Source organism: Kalmanozyma brasiliensis (genome assembly GCF_000497045.1).
Source record: "Kalmanozyma brasiliensis GHG001 unplaced genomic scaffold PSEUBRA_SCAF3, whole genome shotgun sequence".
Taxonomy (NCBI): Eukaryota; Fungi; Basidiomycota; class Ustilaginomycetes; order Ustilaginales; genus Kalmanozyma; species Kalmanozyma brasiliensis.
In genome coordinates this window covers 1,676,958-1,704,228 of record NW_015961970.1, presented here as the reverse complement: position 1 = coordinate 1,704,228, position 27,271 = coordinate 1,676,958, and the positions used below count along the sequence as shown (strand labels likewise).

General features: G+C 57.6%; 8 protein-coding genes across 8 annotated transcripts; 5 read left to right on the top strand and 3 right to left on the bottom strand.

Annotated features, from left to right (window-relative positions):
• Positions 1-83: 83 nt before the first annotated feature.
• Positions 84-919, bottom strand: PSEUBRA_004490 (Ubiquitin-conjugating enzyme, E2; the record flags this gene model as incomplete). Its single annotated transcript, XM_016438041.1, has 5 exons — positions 84-98; positions 188-249; positions 338-403; positions 502-561; positions 670-919. The coding sequence occupies 5 exons, from the start codon at positions 917-919 to the stop codon at positions 84-86; spliced, it is 453 nt and encodes a 150-aa protein (XP_016291569.1).
• Positions 920-1,637: 718 nt separating this feature from the next.
• Positions 1,638-3,080, top strand: PSEUBRA_004489 (Senescence/spartin-associated; the record flags this gene model as incomplete). Its single annotated transcript, XM_016438043.1, has 1 exon — positions 1,638-3,080. The coding sequence occupies one exon, from the start codon at positions 1,638-1,640 to the stop codon at positions 3,078-3,080; it is 1,443 nt and encodes a 480-aa protein (XP_016291568.1).
• Positions 3,081-3,601: 521 nt separating this feature from the next.
• Positions 3,602-4,739, bottom strand: PSEUBRA_004488 (Oxidoreductase FAD/NAD(P)-binding; the record flags this gene model as incomplete). Its single annotated transcript, XM_016438027.1, has 2 exons — positions 3,602-3,689; positions 3,853-4,739. The coding sequence occupies 2 exons, from the start codon at positions 4,737-4,739 to the stop codon at positions 3,602-3,604; spliced, it is 975 nt and encodes a 324-aa protein (XP_016291567.1).
• A 1,000-nt stretch (positions 4,740-5,739) lies between these two features.
• Positions 5,740-8,424, top strand: PSEUBRA_004487 (Rho GTPase-activating protein domain protein; the record flags this gene model as incomplete). The annotated part of the gene is made up of 1 exon (XM_016438045.1): positions 5,740-8,424. One exon carries the CDS (start codon positions 5,740-5,742, stop codon positions 8,422-8,424), a length of 2,685 nt encoding a protein of 894 aa, XP_016291566.1.
• Positions 8,425-10,701: 2,277 nt separating this feature from the next.
• Positions 10,702-15,891, top strand: PSEUBRA_004486 (uncharacterized protein; the record flags this gene model as incomplete). The annotated part of the gene is made up of 1 exon (XM_059465315.1): positions 10,702-15,891. The coding sequence occupies one exon, from the start codon at positions 10,702-10,704 to the stop codon at positions 15,889-15,891; it is 5,190 nt and encodes a 1,729-aa protein (XP_059320560.1).
• Positions 15,892-16,929: 1,038 nt separating this feature from the next.
• PSEUBRA_004485 (JAB/MPN domain protein) lies at positions 16,930-18,433 on the top strand (the record flags this gene model as incomplete). The annotated part of the gene is made up of 4 exons (XM_016438051.1): positions 16,930-17,599; positions 17,682-17,875; positions 18,016-18,084; positions 18,287-18,433. The coding sequence occupies 4 exons, from the start codon at positions 16,930-16,932 to the stop codon at positions 18,431-18,433; spliced, it is 1,080 nt and encodes a 359-aa protein (XP_016291564.1).
• A 4,648-nt stretch (positions 18,434-23,081) lies between these two features.
• PSEUBRA_004484 (uncharacterized protein) lies at positions 23,082-24,584 on the top strand (the record flags this gene model as incomplete). The annotated part of the gene is made up of 1 exon (XM_059465314.1): positions 23,082-24,584. The coding sequence occupies one exon, from the start codon at positions 23,082-23,084 to the stop codon at positions 24,582-24,584; it is 1,503 nt and encodes a 500-aa protein (XP_059320559.1).
• Positions 24,585-25,035: 451 nt separating this feature from the next.
• On the bottom strand, positions 25,036-27,228 carry PSEUBRA_004483 (Phenol hydroxylase, C-terminal dimerization; the record flags this gene model as incomplete). The annotated part of the gene is made up of 1 exon (XM_016437989.1): positions 25,036-27,228. One exon carries the CDS (start codon positions 27,226-27,228, stop codon positions 25,036-25,038), a length of 2,193 nt encoding a protein of 730 aa, XP_016291562.1.
• Positions 27,229-27,271: the final 43 nt, after the last annotated feature.

Below are 27,271 nucleotides of genomic sequence, written 5' to 3'. Positions count from 1 at the left end.
TGAAGGGATTGTTCGTGCTGCGTGCCGATATTGGAGTAGTCAAGGCATCATAGAGGTATAATCTTCAATTTGAGCTCTTGTACTCATGCAGAAGCGTGCTGTGTGTCACAAGGATACGATCGAGAGCAAGTGGTGTCAGTGTCCTTGATCATGACTCTCGCGCCATCTGACGGTAGTGCGTGCTTACCTTCTGGGTCCACTCCTGCGCTGTCTTGTCAAACTTGGCCCTGTCCGCGTTGTAGAGCTCGGCTATGATTGCGTACATGGTTGAAGGAGGGGGATGTACGTCAGCTTGATGCTCATTCGAATCTTTGTGGCCTGGTGTCTGGGCGCTTACCGATCGAGGCTACCAAAGCATCGTCTGGGTTGGGCTCTTCGAGGAGCTGAAGTATGGAGAGCAAGACTGAGTGCGGCAGCAGAAAGAAGCAGGAGAAAGAGGTAGAGGGGAGCTGGTCAGCATTTGCCTCGACCTCAGAACCCTAAGATGGTCTAGACACTTACTGGTCACCGCCTTTGTGCTTGGCTTCCACGCCTCGCTCTTGAGAATGCCGACGCAGAGGTCTAGATGATCCGAATGAAGCAAGGGAGAAGGTCAGTCAGGCCGTTACGAGGGTTTGTCCACGAATGCTCCCGCGTGATAGCCGAGCTTGCTCCGTGTGTGGTACTCACTTCCTCCCTCGTCAATGTTGGGATGGTAGATAGGCGTGTGGAACTTGACCTTGGGCGACTTGAAGGGATACTCTATGGGAAAGTCCATGTCAACCAAGAAAGTACCGCCCGCATAAGGGCTCTTTGCTGGACCCGTAAGCTTGGCAGTCCATTTGTAGATATTGTCCTCCTTGGGCTCGACGGTGATGCCGGCGACAGGCTCTTTGGTGAGGTCGGCGAGCTCCTTGCCGATTCGTTTCGCGGAAGCCATTTCGACCAATGCTATGCTCGGACGGGTCGATGAATGCGTGCGCCCGTGCGACGAGGTTCTCGACCTGAGGCTATGCTAGCGAAGTGTCGTGATGATGATGGTAGTAGAGGTGATCAAGACCGCGAGCGGGATGTATTGCTCGCGTGAGGTGTTTTCGAGTCAGAAGAGTGAGCGTGAGAGAGCTGAGTTTGAGGTCAAGCGTGTTTCAGCCGGAAATTTGAGTGTGGAGGATCAGTGCGGGATCGACCTAACACATTGAAATAAAATTTCGATACTCAGCCAGGAAGTTTTGTGGCTGCTCAGCACGCTTTCCTATTTTAGAAAGTTCGCAGGCTTGTCAGCCTGGCAACAGCAAGGCTATGACGCTCAGACGCGCCAAGACTCCGCAGATGCAACACGATTTTTGACAGCTGGTGAGGGCCCATGCATCATTGTTGACTTGAGCTTCTGGATACTCCGTGGCTGTGATGACCTTCTGTCCTGGCCAATTCCACTTTGTGTCGAGAGCGATGCTTGTGCTGCAACTGAGACCGCCGTAGTGTGGTTGTGCTCGGCTGAAACGTGGCAGTGACAAGGTGGCTAGGCGAGACCGAGTCTTATTCCTTGTCGAGACGCAAACGCATGCAAGAACACGAGCTCGGGTTTTGGAACAACGGCCCCAGTGAGCGACCCTCGCTGACGATAGGTTGACTCTGAACCACCATCTCTTCCAGCAAGCATGTCGTCCATCAACTCAGACCAATCCTCGAAAGGCGTGGAGCTCCTCTCCATCCCTGGCGCCATCGCCACGCAAGAATACCATGGCGACACCGTCATCCTCGCCTCTGGCAAGCTGCAGGCTCTCCTCGTCACCATTGAGATGCGAGACTCTGCTCACCAGAGCCATACTACCACCAACAAGGAGAAGGAGGCTGACCACTCCACTGACCTCTGGCTGGTGCTCTCCATCGGTGACGACTTCTCCCTGCCCGTAGCGGCGAATCAGCGCATCATTCCGGAGGGCGACACATACAAGCGATCGTATCTCTTCCCCTCGGTGGAGCTCGAAGGCGCCTCGATCAAGGTCTCGCTCCCGGCTACGACCAATGTCAACACCATCACTCGCTTCCAGCAGATCCTGTCTCAGTATGCTGCTTTCGAAGATGACGACCGCTCCGACGCGGGCACTATGGAGCTCATGGACGAGGACGGTCAGGTGCTCGGTGTTGTGCAAGGCTTCACTGTCCGAGAGTCGGATGCGGTCTCTGACTCGGGCAACGAAAAAGACCCCGTGCTCATCGACCTCCCACCCGAGTCCGTCAACGAGGGCGAGGAGAAGCAGGACCTCCAGGTCGACGTTCTCTCGCCCGAAGAGCGCCGCGACTGGATGATCAAAGGCGCCGACACCATCTCGCGCACCATCGTCAAATCGGCCGATTTTGTCGGTGGCAAGATCCAGGGTGCGGCAAACTCGTACATGTCCAAGACGCCCGCTGCTGGCTCGCCCGGCACGACGACGCCCAACAACGAGAAGACCGAGGCCGGTCGAGACCCACTCAAGTTCGGACCCAAGACGCACGCTAGCGCTCAACAGCTCAACGACTGGTCCGGCCAGGCGGTTCAGATGTCCGCCAAGACCACAGGTGCCATTCTGCAGATGGCTGGCAACATTGGTGACAAAATTGGCAGGAAGACGGGGATTCAGCGAAAGACCAATCCCGATGGAAGTTCCGGTCCTGCTCCTAAGGGCATCCGCGGCTTTGTCAACCGCGGCCTCATCGCTGCCAACACAGTTCTCGATGGTATCGATGCCGGCGCACAGACGCTGCTGTACACCAGTGGCCAGGCTGCTTCCGATGTGGTCGGCCACAGGTACGGAGACGACGCTCGCGAGGTCGCCAACGCCTTTGGCCGCACGGGCAAGAACGTGTTCATCGTGTACAAGGATGTACGGGGTATCCGCAGGAGTGCACTGCTCAAAGCTGCTCGAGGCCGCGTGATGAAGGCCAAGCTGCAGGACGGCCGAGAGGTGACCATCAAGGTCGACGAGAAGGGCCAAGCTGTGGCTTCTTCCGTGTCTGGGTCTGCAACGGGCACTTCTACTGCCCAAACCTCATCGGCGACCTCAGAGAAGTCGTCGTACGTCTCGGCTTCGGAGAACCAGGATCCGCCCGCCTACTGATGCTGATACACAAATAGTAATATGAGCTTTGTTCGTCGTCGACACCGCCTTTCTCGTCCGTATGACGACTCTGTTTCGAACCTTCAACGGGGCACGATCGAGTTAAACCTTCTCAATCATACTTTTGAGACGTGCTTCAGCGCCAACGCCGAGAGAGGTTCGAAGGACGCCCTCGGCAGGCAAGAGCGCAAACAGTACGGCGGACAAGGTGGGTATCCTCGCAGTCGTGCATTGCATTATACACACACGCTCCGATCTGCACCGGATGCTTGAGACTGTATTGCATTGGGAAAGATACGCATTTGTGGCCGCTTTGCTGCTATCGCGGCGAGCGGCGAGAGGGAAGGTTGAAGGAAGAACGCTGAATCAGCCCGCAGCGGATGTGTGGCGGATGATCCGACGAGGGAGAGGCGGCCGGCAGTGGAGCCTTGAGTCGAGTAGTGGATTCGGGGCGTTCCCGAAATCCATGCGGACATTTTCGAGACCACGTGATGCGCCGGAAAATTTGGTGCACCATCTTCTTAGAAGCAGAAGACCTGGTCCTCGAGCTTGCTGACGGATCGAGGCTTCTCGTATCCAAGCGCATCGAGGTGCTTGAGGACAGCATCACTGTAGACGGCCAACAAAACGAAAAGTCGGGTTCGTGAGGAGAATTGTCGATACAATTCGTTGAGAAAAAAAAAATCCGTGGAAGAAAAGAGTGATGACGACGGGTCAGTATGAAGGTCCCAGGAGCTCGAATCCACATCAGGGAGGTTCAGAAGCTAAATACCGCATAGGAGGGGGTCCACAATAGAGGATCTTGATGTCGTCGGCGGGCTTTGGCATGAACTCCTCGACGGCTTCCTTGGTGACGAAACCGACACCGCCCTTCCAGCCATCGGGAGCCTCGTTGACAAAGTAGTGAACGCGGAACTGGTCCTTGTGCTTCTCGGCGAGCTCATCCAGCTCGTTCTTGAGGAGAATGTCGCTGACGTTGACGTTGGCGTAGATAAAATCGATCTTGGTGTCGTCTTTGGGGTTCTTGAGCGCAGCGCGGATAATCTGCAGGCAAGGGGTGAGACCGGTACCACCAGCAATCATGCCAATGTGACGGCAGAGACCGGGACCGTATCGCATCTGACCCTTGGGCCCCTTGACGGAGAGCAGGTCGCCAATCTTCATAGCGCCAATGTACTTGGAGACGTTACCCTTCTCGTAGGACTTGACCACGAGGTCAAAGAATCCGTGGTCGTCGTCCGACGAAGTAGGGGTGTACGAGCGCTGCACATCCTTGCCGTCGATGGTGGCCTTGACGGAGATGTGCTGTCCGATAGGAAGACCGAGGATGTTGTTAGCGCGGGAGAGCTTGAAGCGATAGAGCGCCGTGTTTTCGGAGAGCTTCTCCTTCTCCATCAAACGGTACTGTTGCCATTGTGTGGGGTTGAGCACGGGCTTGAGCTTGCGGGCGTCAAAGTAGAGCAGGGCGGTGACCGAGAGGACCAGCCCCACGAGGAAGGCGAGGACGACGTTGAGCTCCATTGGGTCGGTAGCAGCGTCGTAAAACTGAAGAGGTTCGAAGTTGGGGAAGAGGCGAGCGGCGAACTTGGTGGTAGCAAGACAGACGCCAAAGGTGACCAAGATGGAAGCAATAAGGACGACTTGTTCGATAAGGACCATGCAAGTGGGAGACCCGAGTTCTAGCTGAGGAGGAAGAAGATCAAGACGATGCTGAGCGGGTCAAGTGGGGAAGGAGACGTGAAAGGGATACAAACTGAATTGTCGACGTCAAAATGACGATACACGAAAGAAATTGCGGCCTCGCCAAAAGGGATAGCTGTGTCTGTGCGGGGGAAGATCTGCGGTCTGGCCCTGTATCTCGATAGAAATCTCCAGAAACACAGCCAGTTCGTTTACGGTGTGCGCTTGCGGTGTGTGTGAGGTGGCGCTTCAACGTCACCTTGCCTGCCTCTCTCTCACGCGGCTTGGATTGCCTAAGAAGAGCTGAGCCACCTCAGTTGGCCCGCAACATCCACACCTTTTTCTCTCTCTCGTGTGAAAATGTGATCCGATTGGCCTCGGTTCTGCGTCACGAATTATTTAGTATTTGCCAAACTTTATTGAATGTAACATCCTTGCTTTTTGCATCCTATTGACGTTAGTGTTAGGCCGGAACCTTAATCCAGGTCTAGGGGCCAAAGCACAGGCCAAGGGTTCGGCAGAAGATTTTGGCTGCCGAGGTCTGAGATAGCAAGCACATGGGCTGGCTGGCTGAGTTGACAGGCAGGGGCTGTGTACGCCTGAAACCCTGTCAACTTTGCCTCCACAGCAAGATATGGTACACAGCCAAGAAGAAGCCACTCTCATTGTTCCTTCAAATCCATCGACACAGCTCAGCGGACGACCAAAGGCAGCAGCAACTGGACGAATGACATAACTAGTGCATGTACTGTATGCAATTCATGTGGGTGGTCCACATCATCACCAGGGTCGTCGAGGAACGACTGTAACGTCGTCTTCCATCTTCATCTACCCTTGCGCCCACGTTGCGTCAAAGGCCGTTTGGCCGGGTCCAATTGTCCACACTATTGGCCTCAAGAATCTCCTTCTAATCTCCAAACAGCATCGAGACCACCACCACAATCATCACAGGACCTAAGGTCACCGCCAGCGAGACAAGATGGACGCCATTTCTATGGGGCGAAAGTCGATGGAGCACTCCTCGCGGGCCGCATCCAGCAATGGCTTCCACTCGGACAGCGCCACGTCATCGGCCGCCGGCATCTCTTCCTCTCTCCTCGAGACCTTCCGCACCATCCTGACAGAAGCGGATAGCTACATCACCCATTTTGAGGCTCGAATCAAGCTAGAGGAGGACTACATCAGAAACCTTCGATCCACGTTCGATAGGCAAAAGGAGCTCGATGGCAGAATCAACGCCAAGGTCGTTGGCGATTTCGCCCTCATGCCGAACGCACAACGCTATCCTGCACTCAGACGAGTCTGGATCGAGATGCGGCAGAACGATCAACGCGAGCTCGAGGCACGCTCTTACATGGTTGAGACACTCCGTCAGGCGGTCCTGGCACCCTTGCTTGCCTTTCGGGACTCCCAGGAACGGATCCGCAGGCGAGTCAAGGAGGACCTCCGTACTAGCTTTGCGCAATACGACGAGATGCGTGGCGTGGATCTGCCCAGGATCCGGCGAGTCTACGAGAGAAAGGCAGAGGAGGTCGAGAACATGCAGCTTCAGGCACAGGCAGTCGAGGATCAGCGAATGCTTTTGAGCACAAAGACCGCCGACCGTGAATCAAGTTCGATGCACCACAGCCGTGCGCTCTCCTCCTCAGACATCGAGCCAGTGGCCATGTCGCCTCCTTCTACATTCTCCTTCGCGGGTGGTGCCAGCGGCGGAGGAGGAGGAGGAGGAGGAGGCGTTTCAAGCCTGCTGAGGCGCAAGAGCAGCCGCGACCGCACACGTCGCCATTCGAACGCATCCTCAAGATCGCTCACAGCCTCCGTCCAGGGCCCCGAGAGCTCGGATGAAAAGTCGACGCTCGGTTCACCTCCTAGAGTGGTGGGCCATCTGCCGCAGAACACCAACGCCCTCTCCACGTCACCTCCGAGCCCCAATTCTGAAAAGAACAAGCCCAATTTTTTCGATGCGCTCAAGTCTCGCGAAGGCTGGGAGACGGCGAGGAAGGAAGCGCCCAAGAAGATCAACGCTTTGATCAGCCGAATGCGAGAAGGGGGGCAGGCTGGATCCGGCATGGGCGACAGCGGCCCCTCCACACCCTCGATCAGCGACACCCTTCTGGGTACTTTTGGAGGCAACAGCAACAGCAACAATCCGTACAAAGCTGCGCAGACCATCGCCGCCAAGCAGGCGCGCGCAAAGCGAGAGGTGGAAGAAGCCGACAAAGCGTACCGCAGAGCCATCTTTGATCTCGAGACGTTGCGTCTGCGCAGGGTGAGGACGCTCAAAGCCGCCGCAGCATCCGTGACGGAATGTCGAAACGAACTGGTCCACACGGCTCAAGCTGTCTTCATGCAGTCGGAACGCTGCCAGATTGTCCTGCACGACAAAGGCAGCGGTTTGCATCGCCACAGCGAAGATCTGGTCAATATGGCTGTCGACGGCTTTGACCAAGAACTCAAGTCGATGGAGGACAACCTGCCCGATGTTCGAGCTCTCGAAGACTCGCGGGTGTCCTACGTCAACTACTGGCATGGTGAGCTCAAGAATCTCATCTTCGGAACGCCTCTCGCCGACTATCCGCTCACAGTGCCTTACAGGCTCAGCGACACGTCGGCGCCTCCTCTCATCGTCTCAAAGTGCATCGACTTCATCGAACGTCACGCTCTTGACCTGCCTGGCATCTACCGCACGTCAGCGAGACAATCGAGCGTCAAGCAGCTGGCTCTGGCCATCGAGAAGGACGAGTTCGGATTTCAATTCGACCCCGAGAAGGACGAGCCACCCGCCGTAGCAGGCGTCTTCAAAGACTACCTGCGTCAACTGCCCGAGCCGGTCCTCGCCATCCCTTGGGCAGAGAGGATCAGATATACCCGCGAGAGGGAGGAGCACATTCGGACGGGCTTTGCCGTGCTGAAAGGAAAGATACGCCGACTGCCACCCATCCACCAGATCACGCTCAAAGTCATCGTCCAGCATCTCTGCAAGGTGGCTCAGCACGCCGATCAGAACAAGATGACAGCCTCCAACTTGAGCGTCGTCTTCTCACCGTGCCTTTTGTCCGAGGCGGATCACGAGACCACTAGCGTCGCTGCTGCCATGGAGGAGGACAAGACGATGGAAGATCTGATCTTGTACTGCAACGACATTTTCGATCTCAAGACAGCCGGTGCGCCTTTGCTTCCACCGATCTCACCTACGGGTGCTCGCGACCTTTCCAGAGCCGGTCAGAGTGCCGCGGATGCAGCCTTTGCAGCCTCATCGCCCACTGCAGAAAGCATCATGGAGGTTCCATCTCCATCGGATCTGCCGATTGTCACCGGTGCCAGTCTAAAGAGGAGCAACGCGATCACGCCAGCCATCGCTGGCGACCTTCCGGATGTGCTGGCCAGTCACTCCAGACATACAAGCGCAGGATCTGCAAAGGACGTGGCAGTAGCTCCGCAAGCTGATATCTCCGCAACAGCCATCTCGAATGGAGCACTGACGGCCGGACTCCTTCGGGCCAGCTCGCTGCAATTGCCGCTCGATCATGCCATTGACTCGGCCCAAGCTTCACAGGGTCATCCCACTCCCGCCATGGAGCGGGACGATCCTCACGAAGAGGCCGCGATGGCGACTGCCGCTTTCACCGAGCAGGACGCCACCACTCACGTTCAGCCTCCTTAGTACCTGTTTGTCGACACTCTAAGCATTTCGTAGAGTTCGCACTATCGCATCGCAACGCAATTACAGCATCCATAACTGTTGCCTGAAGCGATGTCAGACTCGCGGTCGGCTCGAACTTTGATCAATAGGTACAGGAAGGATTCGCCGGCGGGGATCGGTCTCCGGGATGCCATTCAAGGATCAGCTATTGTTGTAAAGCTTATCATGCGCTGAGCCGGGCGCCGTTGGTGCAGCGATATTTTGATCGAATGCGCTCGAACCTTGTGATATGAAGGGTCGTGCGCTTGACAAGAATGAAGACAATCTGGGACGCCCGCCCACAGTGCAGTTCGCATGCATGTGACGAGCTCCTAGGAGCCGTTTAACTCGATACGGCCTATTGAAGTGAGCGCTCGGGTCGCGTTCATGCCCTGCAGTCATGCAGCTGTCAGGAGCAGAGCCTCGAGAAGCTCGGCTCGCTCGCTCACAGACGGCAAAACCTTCGAGGTTCATCTTGCCTTCGCAACGGACGCCCTGCCACCATCTCTCCCACGACACCTTACACGACCTTGTTAGGACATCTAATCCACGGAACTGATGAGAACGAGATCTTATCATCGAGATAGCCACAGAGTACGCTGCTGATGGAGCTGCTTGGCGCAACTCGAAGGGCTACATCGCCACCGGCGCATGCACAGGAGCCATGCCCGACAACTGGCTACGGCGATTCAACTTCAGCTCGGTCGTGGGTGGCGGACCGAGACGGGGTCGATCCTCCAGCCAACACCATCATGACAGGAGTGAGGATTGCAAAGCGACACCTGTCTCGTTTATCGACGCCGAGTATCGGAACCCTCGCCCGTTGGCCGATCGGTCAAGGAACACGGAAGCAAGCACCAGCGGCGCTGCCACGGGGCGATCTCACTCGATAGCACAGTCACAATCGGTTGCAAGCACATCGGAAGACGCAGCAAAGCTATGGTGGCGGCGCAGCCGCCGGTCTGCCCAAGTTCGAGACGAGAGCGAAAATCGCCGTCATACAGTTAAGTTGGTGACATTTTTTGAGGCTAGCAACAGGCTTGGAAAGGCGCGGCAGGAAGATCGGCCATTTGCATATGCGGGCGGCGAAGCGAGCCGTCCATCTAGGGGTGACAGGAGCAGAGTGGAAGATCCTGAGCAGCGGCCGCCAGGGTCCACGTTGAACTCGCTCAGGCGAGCCTTTGCCCGTAACGACGCATTTGGAAAAGCAGCTGCAGAGAGGCCCGCCATCCAATCACCTCGCGAGACTAGCCTCCCAGCCCGACGTGATCCAGCATCAACGCGAAGGATATCGTCGTCACACATCAAAGAAAGGGCGTCTACCATCCTCAGCGCACCTTTCCAACCTCGAACCTGGTCCAAGGCTAATTCCGCCGGCAGCGGCTTGTTCAGGAAAAGAGCGTCCATTCGCAGAGAAGACATCATCAGCAAGGGGCCGAGACGGGCGTTGAGCCCCAACGCCTTCAGCCACGCCAGGAAGAAGCTCGAATGCATCCAATTTGAGGCTGCGGGAGGCGGAGTTGGTCCAAGTGACCGGTTCCTGACAAAGGGTGAGTACTAATTTAGCTGCTGCTGCTGCTGCTGCGTTGAAAATCATCATCATCATCATCGGTCACTGAGTCTGCCTTGCTGATCCTTTTTTTTTATTTTTTAATCTAAGATTTTCCGGAAAGGGCCATTTGGAAGCAGCATAAGCTGGATAAGTCGGCTGCGGATGGATGCGCCTCGAGACCTGTCAAATCTCTCACTACGGATGGTAAGTGGTTGGCCTTCTTGCCTCTTTCGCTTCTTCTTCCTCAATCTGCCATCTCTACCTACATCTCACACAATCTCATTCGCTATGCGTCCTTCCTTGTAGCCATTCCTCATGGCCCCATCGGCTCCTCTCACAATCCCGCAGCTCACAGGCCAACAATAGAGACTTCAATCATTCGCAAACTTGGCCAAGCTCAAGACAATCCGTGCGCTTCACCCTCCTTCGACATCTGCCAGCCCCATCCATTCGGAGTCTGGCATCGCAATCGAGATCAACCCACTAGTCTACTTCCTCCACCTCCTAGACGCTCCGTTTCGGCTTCATTCGATCGACGCTCATCCAACCTCGTACACCCTCCTACCCGGCACACTCGCAACGCACACTCGTTGGGAACGCTTCCCGACCTTTCCTCGCTCAACGTGTCTTCCTCGTTGTCCCATAAACTCTCTCAAAGCCGTTCGCTAGGCCTCGCCCAGGTTCGCGCTGCTGGATTTCCTTTCATCATGCCAGATAGCGCATCAGACGGCACACGGACCCCTGCCACCGAGCTCGCATCCGACGTGGGCTCCCTGCGCAGGTTCAACGCTCCCTCAGAGGCAGGTTCAGCAAGCATGAACCGCACCTTCTCCGACCAGCCGAGCACGCGCAGCTACGAGGAGAGCTCCGTCAGTGCCAAGGGACCCAGTGCTGGCGCGGGCGAACACTTTGGAACCAGTCTTCGAGAGCAGCCGGTCTCCCGATTATCGGCGTACTCGGCTCCATCCGAGCCCATCCCTTCCTCCTCGCACCATCACGACGACTTGACATCGATTGTAGAGCATCCTGCCGCTCATGATGCTCACATCCATCACGACGCTTCGGCAGGGTCAGAGCGCGACCATGCAACAGTACCGGAAGCAGCACCAGCGCCGTTGCCACCCTTCAGCCATTCCAACACCAGCGTCGAGTCGGCAAGCTCGCCTATCATGAAGATGCAGCCTCCCACGCTCGCAACACCTCCCTTGCGCGACTTTCCAGCCAACGAAGAACAGAATGCGGGATCCGATTCGGTGGACGCCTCTCTGCGTCAGCACACCGACGCTCGTCCCGCTGTGTCCCCTATTAGCACTTCGCGCGCGATCTCCACATCCGCGCTGACGCCTGTGCCGCAGGCGTTGCAGGACGATCGTCCTTCCGTCCGACGCGCAGAGGGTCAGCGGGCCGAGAGCGAGGTGGTGCATAGCCGCAGCTCGTCCAGACCCTTCAAGTTCCCGGCACGCTCCAGCGCTCAGTTCACGCCGCGCGAGCGCACAAGCGTCCTCTCGACTGGAGAGGCCCATTCCAAGAATCCAGAGACCTTGATCCGCAGGCTCATTCGCAGAGCAAGTGTCAAGAGCAACAAGTCGCCATCGATAGGAGGCGCTCCCAGCCTGGTTCTGAGCCCCAGCAAGACATCCGTCGCCCTGCCTGACGAGCTTGGAACGCAGGAGGAGGACACAAACACATCCATTCCTCGCGCTGAAAGCCTCTTTTCTTTCAGAGGTAGACCATACGAGCTCAAACCGCAGACCCTGACGCAACGCCGAGCCAAATCGAGGGAAGCCGGACCCTCCAAGATCCCCCGCTCATCGTCCATCTTTGCTCCGTTCCGCCAGCGAAGGAAGCGACAAGAATCCTTCGGTCAGTCAGGATTGTTGCCACGAGACGGCGATTCTGCCTTTCCCAAGGACGGCCTGCCACTCAGCTCCAGCTCGCCTTTCCTGACTCGCGATCCCGACTTTGCTGGCTTCGACCAGCTGTCCTCCGATGAGGACGAGGGCAGGACCCGAGACTTTGTCATCATCGGAAGGCGGCGACCGCCCAAATCTACGGCACACCAACAGCAAGGACCAGCAGGGATGCTCAGAAGTCCTGTGACGACCCAATCACAAGAGACGGACGACGGAGCCGACGTCGACGGCAGCCGAGAGGACCGAACGCTCTCGCCTACGAAACATCAGACCGATCACATTGTCGACATAAGCGATCCGCCGTCTCATGGGGACGACGAGCCCTCCGCTACACCAAGGCACACTACTTTCGATGCTGTTGATGAAGGGGTAGAGTCGTCCAGTTTCAGCCAAGCTGCGGTCTCGGAGGGACACGCGCGACCAAGACCCGGAATTCCTCGCATCTGGCAAGGTCTCGAGCCGGTGGATGCGGACTATTCCATGCGATCGACGCACATTGACGACGTCGACAGTTCCGATGACGACGATCATACCCCGCCAGAGCACAGCCTTCCGGCCAACCGCTTCGACACCGCAACCACAACGAGTTCTTTCCGGACGGCGGTCACCCACTTTGACTCGCCCAAATCCGCTTCAGCTCGTCGATTGGCCTCGGGTTCCAAGGCGTCCCGCGTCAGCCTACGCACGCTAGACACGCCACTGGCTCGCCACTTTGATCAAGGCCCCAGGCAGGACTCGCCCCTCTCCGACCTGATCACCAACTTGGAGAGGCGTCTCAGCGCTCGCAGCAACTCTGGCGCGATGAGGTCTACGCCCTATCACCAATCGGTCGCCTCTCCCAGCAGCGAACTCTTGCATCAGGATTCTGAGCAGACTCATCGCGCTACAGCCGAAGAATCGTCTCCGTCCCCTTCGGTGACCGGCCACAACGGTCAGCATTACGACTTCCTCGATCGGGAGGACGACGATGATGCCTCCCTTCACGCTCATCCACACGACACGCATCTACCAGCTGCATCCCATACAGCGCTCGTTGAGACACTCGACAAGTCGAATCGCAATTCACTCCTTGCGCCCTCCTCCCAGGCCTCTCAGGAGACGTCCGAGGGAGCGATTGGCGCGCAGATCCGCTCGAAACGCGACACCTTTGGCGGTCTCGATTCGATCCCTCTGGCGTCCCTGGACACAAGACAGGAGGGATCTCGGGCGCATCAGACCCGCCCGCAGCTCTCTCGCTTCTCGACAGCCACGGCAGGACCCGAAGAAGACGATCCGCATCCACGCGATCGCCTACACGGCGAGACGTCAGAGGACCAGGAGGTCATCGTACCCGAAGTCAAGGTGACCGAGATCGAGAGCCACCTCGCAGCCGTAGAGGCAGCTCTGCAAGACAATCGCGACGAGGGCAGCTTCGACGTGACTTCTCTGCGCCAGAGAATGTCGAGCGCCTCGTACGGGATGCACGCCAACCCCTCTTCAACGAGCGTACTCTCTCGAGACGGGCTGCTGCAACCCATGTCCGTCTCGCACGCCGCCAACGAGAGTGCCGACGAGCTCTCCCTTCCTGGCGCTTGGGCGCACGACGACTCCTCCTTTGTCATGAGTGACGACGGACGACGCATCACGCTTGCCCCCGAGTCGCACGACGCACTTGCCGATGCCGTGCGCAGTGTTCGAAGGGCCATCAGCTCCTCGCAACTCACCGACAAAGACGACTCAGGCACTGCTCTCGCCCATCAATCCGTCGATACGCTGGGCATGGAGAGCTTCTTGTCCGAGGTTGCGGATGCGGATAGCGAACGAAGGCCGGCCGGGGACGTGTCGATCCTGTCCGAGGCCACACCTGCGCGAGCTGCAAAGAGACGACAAGAGGGCATGCGCGACATCGAGGAGGCGTACAATCGCATGCTGGCGCTCGTCCAGTCTTCGGCCATCGGTGTGACACCTTCGCCCCAGATGCGAGGGGATGATGGTCGCCTTGGCTTCGAGCCTCCGCGCCGTCCGATGAAGCATGGTCAAGCGGCGTCGAGCGCCAACGAACCCTTCCAGAACTCTCCTCTGGCAAAGGCATCGACCAAGACGGACGAGCCGCTTAGCCAGGCGGCACTCTCCACCCGCAGCATACTGGACACATCTGGCGGCGGCTTCAACCAGCCAGCTGCTCGAATCTCGACACGCGCCCACCCAGCTGCAGATACGCGCACATCCACATCATTGTCCGGTCTCATGGGTATACCCACGGACATGAACCCGCACATGCTGCGTCAAAGCAGCGTCTCTACGGCTACTTCTGCGCACGACGAAGCCACGGCGGAGGCCACGGCGTTCCGCAGGCGTCCGCTCTCCGATGCCAAATCCAGCTCAAGCCGCTACTCGCTATTGCTGGGTCGAGACCACATCGCCTCTTCTCTGCTGAACGACATTGATGGCTCTCACAAACGCTTCAGCACCGACAACACGACCGTAGGTCGGGCCAGCTCAGGTGCAGGACACACAAGCCCGTCCGCCACCGCCAAGACGCTAGGCACCCCACGATCGTTGAACACGTCCGCCTCGCAGCACTCGGTCGCCAACTTGCTCCGCCGCCACGAGCTGGAGAAGGAGAGTCTGCTAGATACGCTCGAGATTGTTCGGTCCGAGAACAACGCCATGCACGCCCGCTATGACCGACTCACCTCGGACCTCCATGCCGAGGTGACGCGCGTGCTGGAGCTGGAGCGCGAACTCGAGCGTCGCGATTCTCGAGAAGTGACGCTAATCGACCAGATCCAGAATCTGGAGAGCGAGCTCATGGAGCTCCGCTATCTCGACTTCCAGCTCAACTCGACCGCGGATCAGACGTTGGGCTCCGAGGACGGCGAAGGGTCCATCATGGATGTCGAGCTGCCCCCGTCCCTTCGTTCCAGAGCAGGCGTCCCGTCGCTCCCCTTCTCGCCGCGTGGCACCGCAAACCCGATGGTTTCGCCTCCGCCTTCCTTCTCATCCGCATCCATCTCGGCCCTGCTCAAGCCGACGCACAGAAGCACACGCTCGGAAGCGTTCGTCGCGGGCCTGCCTGGGTCCGAACAAGCTACACTGCCTACGAGCAGAAGCGAGATGCCGCGCGCTCGGCCCGTGTCCTTGCTCAACGGACCCGGAGGTCTCTTCAGGGACGAGCGAGGCTCGCAACGTTCGAGCCAAGCATCGCCGCTTCCGACGCCTCGAAGCAGCAGCCTGCTCCGTCACCCGCATCGCGAATCGAACAAGCCGACGCAGGCGCGGCAGGCGTCGCCTACCTTGCTGGGCCTCAGCTTGCCCAAGGACGACAGTGACATTTGGAACATCCCGGATGAGCAGCTGCCAGAAATCGAGGACGAGATCATCCCTACGCCGTTGAAGAGGCCGCACGAACAAGCGCCCATGTTGTCGTCAGCTGGAGCAGACACCATTGACTCGCGACTCGGTGACAATGGTCATTTCGATGACGGCTACAATCGGAACAACGAAGTCGAGGAAGAGGCGCTCAGCTCTGTGCCCTCCACGATCCAGCCGAGTGTTCTGAGCAATGGAGTGACGCCTCAGCGCGTCCTATCTTCCTCCCTTCCTCGATCCACGTCGCAAGCCACGGTGACGAAAAGCTCGACCTTGTCCCAACTGCCGCGTCTCGCTGCTGCGAGCAAGATCCCGACGAGCCGTTCGGTGAGTGGCAGCTCGGATCGCAGCGTCTCGTCACGTCTGCCGCGATTGGGTCTCAAACCGAGCTCGCGCTACACGGCCACGACCGCCAGCGGCAGCCGCACCGTCAGCAACGCCACCGACAAGTCGACCGGCTCAACGCTCTCGTCCGTCTACAGCAACATTTCGACCGGCGCTCCCCCTTCCTTGGGCTCCCTACCCAGTGGGAATAACACCATGGAGGACGAGATCCAGGCCGAACTGGCAAGGTTGGGAAACCCCAAGCCGTTCATGCGCTACTACTCACCGCCTCGGAGTAAGATGATCTAGACGAGACGAACTTGACATGCTGTATTGCATAGTATGATGTATGACTGCTTTTGTAGAGCAGATAATGACATGACTCATGTACACCTTGTTGCAATGGCCCAGCGTGCGGGATGGGCATCGTCGAGTCTGCGAGCTCAGTCTCAGATGAAGACTGTCTTGGAGAGCGTGCTGACTTCACGGGTGGAAGGTAGCGGCTGTGGCTATCGGTCGATCGGCCACACAAGAAGCTGCGTGCGATGCCGACGACGGCGAGTCGGGTTGACCGCTCTTTCTGTGATGCTGATCATGCTGGAAGTGTCATTGCTGCGCGTGACAGCGTCGATCCACGATGTCATCTGGTGTTGAAAGCGGAATCTTCGCCAAGTCAGGCACGCCGAGCTGCCGTCTGAAGCGCAATCGGCCAATGGCTTCACGCTAGCGCTCGATTAGATGAATGCTCTTGATGATGTTGGTTCGCGTGTTCGTGTTGTGGCCGGGAGACAGGAGCATTTCAACCACGGACACGTTTGCGAGCGCCATTGATGTGGCGTCTCGTGATGGTCCGCGAGCCTTTGAGTCCGTTCGACAAATCGACCTGCTGCGCCATCCTGGACTCGTTGGCGAGCCTCTGCATGTAGATAAGGAAAGCGAGCATCACGTAGAGGTCGGCGGTCTTGGAGAGCCTCATGTTTGGCGGAAGGTGAGCGCGAACGAGTCTCTTGACTAGAGAGCGTGCTGGAAGCTTCATGATTGCGCAACGGAACTGGCGATCGGAAAGGGTATGGATGGAGGAAGGAAGGTGTTGAGGAGACAAGGACAGGATTCAAAGTGTTGTGAGAGACGCGACTCACGCTTTGCGATTATTCGGTGATGTTACATCACGTGCAAAGGTCCCACCTGTCAAAGTGGAGTAAGAATGCGCAGCAGCACAGCGCAAAGAGGTGCTCGAGCCATCTTGACTCCAATACCTTCGTCTTCATCACCATCACTGTCACTCGAAGCAGCCTGATCTACGTCGCTGCATCGAGCTATACCTGCAGGAGCAGCTTCAGGATCGATATGTCATCGCAGGCCGGGCCATCGGGCTCGTCGAGCAACCTTAAGACCTCAAAGCTGTCGCCGGTCGTTCTCGATACTCATTCTTCCTCAGGGATAGGCAGCAACATCAGCCTACATCCTCTTCCAATCCTCAACATCTCCGAGCACTTGGTGCGAACGAGACTACAGAGCAAAGATGCCCAGCTGACGGTCTACGGCGTCCTGCTCGGGACACAGCAGGGTCGAGACATCGAGATTCAGAATTCGTTCGAGCTCCAGCTAGATCCACCCTCGTCACCCACATCGGCTCCGGCGATCAATCACACCTTCCTCAAAGCACGCCAGGGCCTGTATAAGCAGGTGTTTCCCACTCTCGACCTGCTCGGCTGGTACACGATCGGCGAGATCCCCACATCGCAAGATCTCGAAGTCCACAAGCAGCTGCTGGCGTACAACGAAACGCCGCTTCTTGTTCAGCTTCATCAGACGGTCTCATCCTTCGAGAATGCAGAGGTGAATGGAGAGCTTCCGATCAGAGTCTATGAATCGGTCACAGAGCTGGTCCAGGGTGAGACCACCAACTTCTTCGTACCGGCTGGATATAAGATCGAGACGGGCGAGGCAGAACGCATCGCGGTAGACCACGCAAGCAAAGCTGGTGCCGAGTCTGGAGGTGATCATGAGAGTACCAGTACGTATCGCTCAGCTCAGTCGAATCATGGCTGCCTCTTGCATAGCAGCTGACTGTTTCTACTTCTCCTTCTTGCTCACAGTGCTGGCTGGCATGCAAGCGCAACACAGCGCAATCAGCAAGCTCAACGACCGAATCCGACAGGTCCTCACATATCTACAAGCGGTCAAGGACGGATCCGCGTCTTGGGACCACGAAGCGTTGCGGCAGGTTCAGACGGTTGTTGCCAACCTGCCACAGACGGTGCTGCCGGAACTCAAGGTGGAGCTTCTACGGGTGAGTGTTAGAGCTGCGACCTACGACAGAGCGTCCCATCGATCTCATCGAGTCGATCGAAAGCATCTTGGACCATCATCGGGACGCATCCAACTGACCTTCTCGATCAATCTGCCCTGTGCGCCGCCTTCCCATTTCAGGAACACAACGACGTCCTCCTGACCAACTACCTTTCGGTACTCACGGAGAGCCTGCATACGATGAACGAGGTAAGTCTGGACACCTTGCATTTGCCGAAACAAGCGAGGCTCTGGACCCGTCCTAGCGTGGGAATTGGCACGGAAGCACTGACGCTGACCAAAACTCTCCCTTTCCATTCACCCTTCTCTTGCGCAAACCTCGCCGACTTCGATTCTTCTTTGGGCTGCGCTTTGTTTGGCGAATGCGGACTTTGGATCGGACCTTCGACAGCTGACGGACAAGTTCGAGGTGGTCCAGGCCGGTGGCAAGGAAGACACGGGCGAAGGAGGGATGCTGGGCAAGTCGGCCTCTGGTGCTTCACGAAGACGAGGCGGAGGCGGAGAACGGGGTGCTGCTCTTCGATCTGTGTATACCTGATTTGCCTGACTTCAGTTGCAGCAATGCTCATTGAATGTCCTGCTGCTCACATGGTCGCTTGAGCTGTTTGGGTGTCGCGCGATGCAGCGTGGGTAGCGGATGTCACGGAACGGCGGGCAGGACGTGGGATACGAGGGACAGCGGGTGAACGACGTAGGGTCGAGGCCACGTCGATTGCTGGTCCAGGCTCCTCGCTTCCTAGACAGCCGCGCCGCTGTTAGGAAGGATGACGATAGCGTACAGCTCTCGGCTTCGCTTCCAGACCCTTGGTCAGCTCGTACAGGTGCACGCCACACTTTGACAATGTGGACACGATTCGAGATGCAGCGTGGCAGCGTGATGGACAAGCTCTGGGCCCCAATTCGTGGTCCAGACTCTGATTCTTCGAACTATTTTTGGCGACCCAACTGGCAGGTGCGCGACACTTCGAGACGCAGCGATGGACCACGACCGACAATCGGTATTGTCGACCACAAAATTGCTCCCCAGTGAGGCCATATCTTCTAGGGAAGCGTTCCAGACGCTGAGGTTTGACGTCGTGAACACAGACTCGGGAGTTGGCTGAAATTTAGAGCTCACTTTGCGGAAATCGCCAGGGTCTGGAACCTTGACATTGACCAAAACGTGCTCTCGCTGCGGTCTCCTCAAACAATGATATCCTTGTCTCCATTGGGGCCCTTTGATTCGCGCCGAGCGTCGTCGTCGATACAGTTAGCACCCTTGTGCGACGCTGTGCAATGTCAAAGCGGTCGAACAACGTTTCTTATAGTCGATAGAGGCTTCCAGAGCCAGGCCGAAGCGTCGGTAGAGTCACGTGCATTGATTCCCACCCGATTACCGATCCCAAAGCTGCTTTTCAGCCGATCCTCACCATAGCCAATTGGACGCATGACGCAAGAAAAGGAGCATGAGCGGGTTCTGTACGACCCTGATAGTCAAAATCAAGGGTCTGTCGTCGACGTTGCATCGCATCTACGCCATGAGACGGAGATGCGCGGCGCCATCAGCTGAACGACTTGGCAGGGGGGCAGACGGCGAACCGTTCAAACTCCGCATCGCCGTGTCAAATATTGACATTGAAGAAAAGTGCAGGACCTGCGGCGCCTCAGGCGGATGATGACCCGCCGAGAGACGTCCAGGAACAGGCTTGCGGATGCTCGGATCCGTTGGTGAACAGAGCATCGGGAAGGGGGGAGCTGAAACTGCGACGCCCGTGGTAAAGGCTTGACTCGCCTAAGGGGCCAGAGACACTGTTACCGACACACGAATTGCATGTGAGGCCAACACTAACCAGATGCAGATGCCCAACGCCAGTCCACCTCTTCGAGATTCAAAGAGCAAATCGGACTGACAATCTTACGTCTCAGATGTGATTCCCAACGACGGAGCAAGCTTTGCGGTGACGAACAAATCAGGATCCGAAGCAGCTTAAAAAGCCCAGATATCACGAGGGACGAGAGAGGGAGATGTGCGCGGAGCCCCAAAAGCGACCATTTTCCGCATCCGCTGTCGGGTGAACCAAAGCAGCGTCGGCTCCGAGTAGTCAGGGGCAGGGTGCTCTCTCGGCTAAGGAGGTGTGTATTCATGCTGTCCAAAATGTCTCACTTTGAGAGAGACTAGGCCCAGACAAGCTTCGGGTTGTGTCTCGCTTTTTGGATCGCAACCTTCACGAATTGGTCGATCTCTTTGAGGACCAGCGAGATTGAGGTTGCATCATGCTGCTGCTCGGTGTCTATCGGACCGATGTGTGTCGACAAATGGCTCACGTCACCATCTTACGGCGGTGAGGTCTCATCTGCGAGGAGGCCTGGTCAAATACATGCCACGGGACGAGGCTGGGATGAGGGTGAGAAAAGTGGCTGTCGCGCCCGAGACGTGACCAAATCCCTTGCGGCCTTTGCTCGAGACAAAGATACAGCTGGTTTTCGCTTTTCAGGCCTGGTCGGTGTTGGTCATCAGGATCGCCACGACAAGATGCAACTGTACCGACTCCGCGTCGAGCAGTAGGCTGTCTGAACAGCGGAGATGGTCCCGTGTCGCGCTACTCGGCGCCTCACCTCGTAATAGGCGAGACGAGACAGGATCAGTCAAAGACAAACAAATCAAAACGCGGTTATGCACTATGGGAGCGGATCTGCTGGCCCTCGTGTCTTTATGTGCAGGGAATTGTGCATCAACATGGTCTATTGGTTGCGATTCAACTCCGCAGACTCGGCAAGAGGATGACGGTGAGAGCGCGTCTTGTAGCGGAGTGATGTGGTGAAGCTCATCCGCTCGTGCCCGTAGGAAAGATTGTAGGTGCAGATGGGTCGCTCTGAATCCGAACCCGTTACCGATGGGGGATGGCACCATGGTCGAGCTGCGTGGCATGTTCCTTTTTGCCTAAGCGAGGTTATGCTCGCATGCGTCTGGGAAAAGCTTGGGTTCGTCGTTGCTTTAGCGCTCTTCTCGCCGAACACCCGCTTGGCGTCTTGGTTAACAACAACGACATGGAGCTGCCCAGGACCACTACTGATGCTTTGAAATCTTGAATGGAACGATGCATTGCAGGTGTCTGTACCACGGGACACCACCGCGTCCGACTCAGGTTGGCTTTCTACAGCATCTCGCTTAGGCAGTCTGCTTAGACTTGTCTCAAGCCGGCGTGGATCAACACGGTCTGCTTGCGCCCGCGCACTGTCTCTGTTTCGCTGAGCTGCATCGCCCTATGCCGCAAGCCTCGCGTGCCGCCTGCAATGGCCCCTTGCAAGCTGGCCGGCCACGCACGAGGCGCTCACCGATTGCCGAGCAGACGGCAAGGTGTACTTGTCGCTTCGAGAATGCGATGGCACCGGACTTTGGAGCCACGTCAGCGCGGGATCTGCACGACAGCGGAAAGAGGGAGGCCACACCAGAGCTTGACTGCGAGCTGCAGCATTCATTAATGTGTACCGCATTGGCATGGACCCGATTCGAGCTGAGTTGGGGTCGCGTGGCATGTTTTGCCCTGTTGTAAGCGAGCCTGGTGGGCGACCCTTTGCTCTCAGATCCGACTGAGAAGAGGGCACTTCAGCCGACAAACTCGTTCCGACGGAGAGGCCAGCCTCGTAAGGCACCGGATGACAGTCATTTGGGAGAGATTTATTATTCTGTAAAACAGATTTTCTAGACTGGTCCAATCAATCCAGACCCTCTAAGCGTGCTTCATGGCTCATGCGGCTTGTAGACACATCATTCGGATGCCTTGAGCCGCTGCCGCTGATGGTGCATTAGAAGGATGCATGCAGTCTGTCAGTCCGATCAACCGTGTGGAGCAATGAGACCGCGTTCAGCCTCGAGGCTACCGAACCCATCATAGAAAATTTCGCCGTCGGTCTTTCCCTCTTTGGATGCTGATCAAAGTGGTCGCAGCCGCCGAGTGCCGACCATCAATTGTTTGACTGTTGTGGCATCTGTTCGAGGCGAATGCTTGCAGACAATGCGCACAGCTGCAAAGACTATGAGGGGTGGTGCTAACTTCATTAAGGCGGATCCATTGTTCGATGCACAGCATGGAATCTGCCTAGACTCGAATGCAGCAGGCTACCGTTCTCAACTTTATTTTTCCTTACTTTAGTTTGATTTACAGTATGGACAATGAGAGAATGCGTGCATTTCAGCGCAGCTTGTCGGCACACCTCCTCGCCTGCCGTGCCCTGCCTTTGCTTGCCCTCTGCGCCCGGCCTCGCTCGCTCGCTCGCTCTTCCCGACTTGGCTGAACCACCTGCCCCCCTATGCCCTCCGCTTGAGCTCTCTCCCCTTCTCGAATTTGATTTGGGTGCTTCCGCCTTCTCAGTTTTGCATTGCCTTGCTCTGTCCGCCTGACACCCCTCTCGCTTCCTCTCTTCCTCTCTCTCTCGTCATACTGGACCCCTTCTCGCCTTCGCCTTCCACAAGCAAGCACCAACCTCTCATTCTTCGACTGCCATTCTCCACGACCTCGCTCCTCACCTCTTGATTAATCGTCTCTTGACCCTCGCCTACCCTTGACCCTATCCTCAATCTCGCTCGCAACAGCAGCCTCTTCTCGTATTAGCTTGCTCGCCTCGTCTCGCCATACCATCATCACCGCCTCCGTCATCGTCTCTCTGACTATAGCCGACTCCTCAACACATCATTCTTCATATACGCTCGCAGCATCAACCTCGTCTCGACCCGACCCGGCGCGTATACACTCATCTCTGCCAATCAGCCAGCAGCCACGTTGCATCCTCGACCTGGTTCTACGCAGTAGCATGGTCCCGACATCAATGCCATTGTGATCCTCTTGCACAAGGAACGCAGTCCTCCTTCTCGTCTCGATACGAGCTGCTCCCTTCCAGCTTATCACCGCGCATATCCCCTGGCACCTCCAGCTTCGTCGACGCGAGCCAAGTCTCATAGCCGACACCGCTTCGATCCCCACAGCATTGTCATCTCCAACGTCATGTCCGTCGCAACCCGCAGAGCCTCCTTGACGCCTTCTTCTCCAGCTGGTTCTCGTCGAGCTTCTTGGGTCGACCTTCCCCCCATCAACACTTCCGCCTCCCGTCGAGGTTCACGAGTCGACGCCTGTCACAGCCCTCGCGCATCACCGGACTCGCACGCCAGTGCATCGCCCACACTCGCCATCCACCAGCTCCTGCCAAGAATGTCATCACCAACGGGCGCGCAGTCCCACAGCGCAAAGCGCAAGTATGAAGCAGACGCAGCAGAATCGCCGACGTCGACCGCATTCAAGCTGGCCTCGGCTACCGAGATTCACCTTCCCAACGACCCAATGCGCCGTGCGAGCATCATCAATCTCGCCACTGCCGCCGCCGCCGCCGTGCTGCAGAGCCAGGCTGGACAACGCCGCATGTCGGCGCACCCAGAGCAAGAGCAAAAGCGTCAGCGCGTCGAACAGCTCGGCATGCTCATCGAGCAAGCACGCAAAGCCAGCGTCACCAGCATGAGCCATGACATGTCGCGTCACATCGAGACTGCATCCCAGAACGTAGCCATCGCTACCGTCTTGGCCAACCACCTCGGCCTCACACCACAGTCGTCCGCTCCTTCCAGTCCGGCTCCCTCTGCAGGGCCATCCGCCCCTTCGTCGCCCACCAAGCCGCTCGCAACATTGGCGGTGCCTCCGACACCCAGCACACCCAAAAGCCCGCTCTCAGCTGCCCCTTTCACGGCCGCTCACGTCTCGGAAGAACAAGCGAATGCGCAAGATGTTGTAGCCTCATCAGCAACCGTAGGTCTCAGGGCGGAAGAGATCCCACCAATAATAGCAGCGCCGCCGTCGCCAGCGCGCACTCCTTCCATCACTCTCAACAACAGCACCGAGTCGATAGATTCAGGTGTGCCGAGCGATGTGCATGTCGTCGAACCTCCGCTGGATTCTTCCTCCGCAAGCACGACGGAGACGATCCTCGATCAAGCCAAAGAAGCAGCTCTCGACTACAGCCGCTTCTACCGCTTCGAGAAGGAATGGGCACAAAAGGCACTCGAGCTCGAACGTCGTCGAAGCTCGGTGCGCATCGACCCTCTCTTCAACCCTAACCCCAGTCTGAGCCCGCTGCCAGTAGAGTCGAAGGGTCCGCTTCATTCAGCGCCGGAGTCGCGCGCCATGTCTAGAGGTAACTCTCCCTTTGGCGAAGCAGCCTCCGCTCCCGCATCCAGGACCTCGAACAGTGTACCTAATGCAACCTTCCCGATGCCACATCGGCCCACCTCGAGCAGCCTCGCCAATGTCCTTTCCAACTTTGCAGAGCTGATCGAGCATCGTCAACGCTCGTGCTCGTCGCTGGAAGCGCTCGCAAAGCAGGCCAAGGAACTGCCTATCAAGCGTTTCAGTCAACCCAACCCGCAGTTCCGCACCACCTTTGGCGATTTTTCCTGGGCCAAGCCGTCTCGCAGCGCCACTGACCCAGCATCTTCCACCACAACACCATCCCGTTTCGCACCGCCCTCGCAGACACGCGCCATCAGCGAAGGAGACGACGACTCGGACGCATCTTCGGATATGGACCGAGCTCAAGCGTCGCGATCCTCCCGTCTGCAGGTCAAGTCGTCGGCTGACACCAAAATCAAAGACGAGACGGCGGATTCAGACGGCGATGCTCCCGCGACACCAAGGTCCTCCATGAGCATCGCCAGCATGCTCTGAACTCCTTCTCTGCCCCTTTCAACGATTCATACCCGCTGTTAGCCTATCCCGCTCTAATAATTTGTTCCTTGTGTCGGTCGCTGTATCTTGTCTCGTTCCACTTCGAGCCACTGTAATTGTATGCCTTCAGCCATTTCTTTTGAGGTGCGTGACTCACGCAAGTGTGATGCGCCGAAGAGCCGATGACACCGTGAGAAAAGCGGCGCAGTGTAGTCATGTGACAAGGTCAGACGTCGTCGGAGGAAGCGATGTGACTGGCCGGGGTGACCTCGCCACCAAAGCTGGCTCAGGCTACGCCAACGGCTCATTTGAGCCTCACTGTCACTCATCACCACCCTCCTCTCGCCGACTGGCTCTCACCCACGACCTTCAACCCGAACACGAACGCACAAAAGCAGAACATCTGATCATGCTGTCGAGAATGTCATTACTATAACAGGGCAAAGAGCCTCTACAACCTTGTCCTCTGACCACCAGCAATGGGCCTATGTGTCAAGAATCCGTCAAAGTACTTCTCCACAGCCTCGAAACCGCTCTGTCCCTGGTCGATCGGTGCAATAGCTCCAACGTATCCATCCGGTCGAACCACCACGATACCGCCATTCTCGAGGCCCCACTTGCTGTGCAGTCCGCCAACAAACTGGTCGTCCAGCGTCACCTTGAACGCACCATGCCCTGCCTCGATATCGTCGCAGTACAGCATGCTCTTGAGCGCACCCAGATGCTGGATCTGCTCGATCTCAATGTCGAACCGCTGCGACTTGACGATCAGGAGCATGTGGAAGAACGGGTTGGCCTCCGACGCAAATCCTTCACCCAAACCAGTGTTGAGCGACGTCGGCAGCTGGTGGTACGCCTTGTGCTGCAGCAGCAACGCTCGCTGGTTGGCGCGGAATCGGTTGACGAACGAGTGAGGCGAGGCAAGGTGCTTGGCAAACGCCTCGAGGTGGCGCATGTTCTTGCTCAGGTCGCCCGCGCAGACGTACAGGCGGAATCCACCGGGAGCCGTGAACTGGATCTCGTGGATCATGCGCACCGGCTGCGAGTTGGACCATCGAGTAGCCCACGCGGGCTGCAACCTGCGGCCAGGCTCGAGCTTGTCGGTGATCTTGGAGACGCCCAGCTTCTGCGAAGGATCACGGTGGTTGAGCACGTTGTCCGCGTAGAGCACACCCGCCCCCGTGGTGAAGGCGGCGTTTCGGCGCTGAATGTTGATAAAGTGCTCGCGCTTCTCGGCGTCGGTCATGGTCGCCACCTCGGGCGTGTTCTTGGGCACCTCTCCCGAGAAGAGCGCCGAGTACTCCGAGTCGAAGTCGATGAGTTGCTTTCCAGTGGCATGTCGCTCGTCATGGTAGGTGCCAAGAAGGGTGTCAGGGTCGGCGAGTCCCTTCTCGACCAAATTGATCCTCCACGCCAAGGCCTGCGAGTCAATGATGGCAGTGTTCATACCCTGACCGGCCTTGGGCGAGTGCGTGTGGCAGGCATCACCAGCAAGAAGCACACGGTGGCCGGGGAACGAGACACCGTTGGCGGTGTTGCCCGCGGGCAGCGAGTATCTCGAAATCAGACGTTGACCGATAGGATAGCAGGTGAACCACTCGACACCCTTAAAGTCGAAGTGGTACGGGTGCGCAATCTCCTGGATGGCCTTCATCACCATCTCTGCGGTGACCTTGTCACGCGCATCCAGCGCCGATTCCTTGCTCTTCTCGCCCCCGAGGCGGTTGACCTGTGTGTAGCAACGGATGATGGGCTCGCCCTTCTCGTTGTTCTCGCGAGGGAAGATGTAGAGCGCGCCGTGATTCTTGGAGTGGATCGCGGCGATCTTGCGAACATCGGGGAAGTTGGTCTCGACGACACAGTCGAGCGCAGCCCAGAGCGTGTCCACCCAGTCGCCGTTGAAGGTGAACTCGTGACGTTCCTCGAGCGTCTTGCGCAGCTTGGATCGACCACCGTCGCAGCCGACGAGGTACTTGGTGCGGATCGTCTTGGTCTCGCCCGTGGGCTTGATGATGCTGATGGGCGCGCCGCCTTCGTTGGTCGACTCGGTGACGGGCTTCATCTTTTCCAGAGTGACCTTGACGGGATATGTCGCATCATCGGTCATCTCGAAGTCCTGATACGCCCAAGGGCGGGTGACACGCTGTCCGTGGCGCTCCATATCCCTGAGGAAGCCACCCTCGATCAGACCCTGCTGCAGACCGAGCGTGCAGTTGTCCTGGATCTCCATGTCGGTAGGGAAAGACTGCACGCGACGGGTGCGCTCGATGCCGCGCTGGCCATCCGAACGAGGATCCCAGAAGGTTCGCTCGAACGATGGTGCACTGCGGTCGTAGAACTCGGAACCAAGGGGTTCCATGTTGCGGAGAACCTCGATGGTCCGGGGCTGGATCCCATCTGCGCGGCCTGCTGTGGTGGGCTCGGAACGCTCGTCGATGACCAGCACGTCGAAACCACCAAACCGAGCCAGAGACGTGGCGAGCATCAGACCGGCAGGACCGGCACCGACGATGGTGACATCCCACGAGGTCCGATCGATGTGCGTGAGCGGGTCCGGGTAGTTGTGTGTGCCGTGGGCATGGTGACCACCTGCCTTGGCCTCCTCGACCGCTTGGCCGGGTGCGGAGAATTGTTGTGTCGGCATCGTCCTAGGCTTGTGGAGGGTGGTGAGGGGAGCGGGGTTGTGG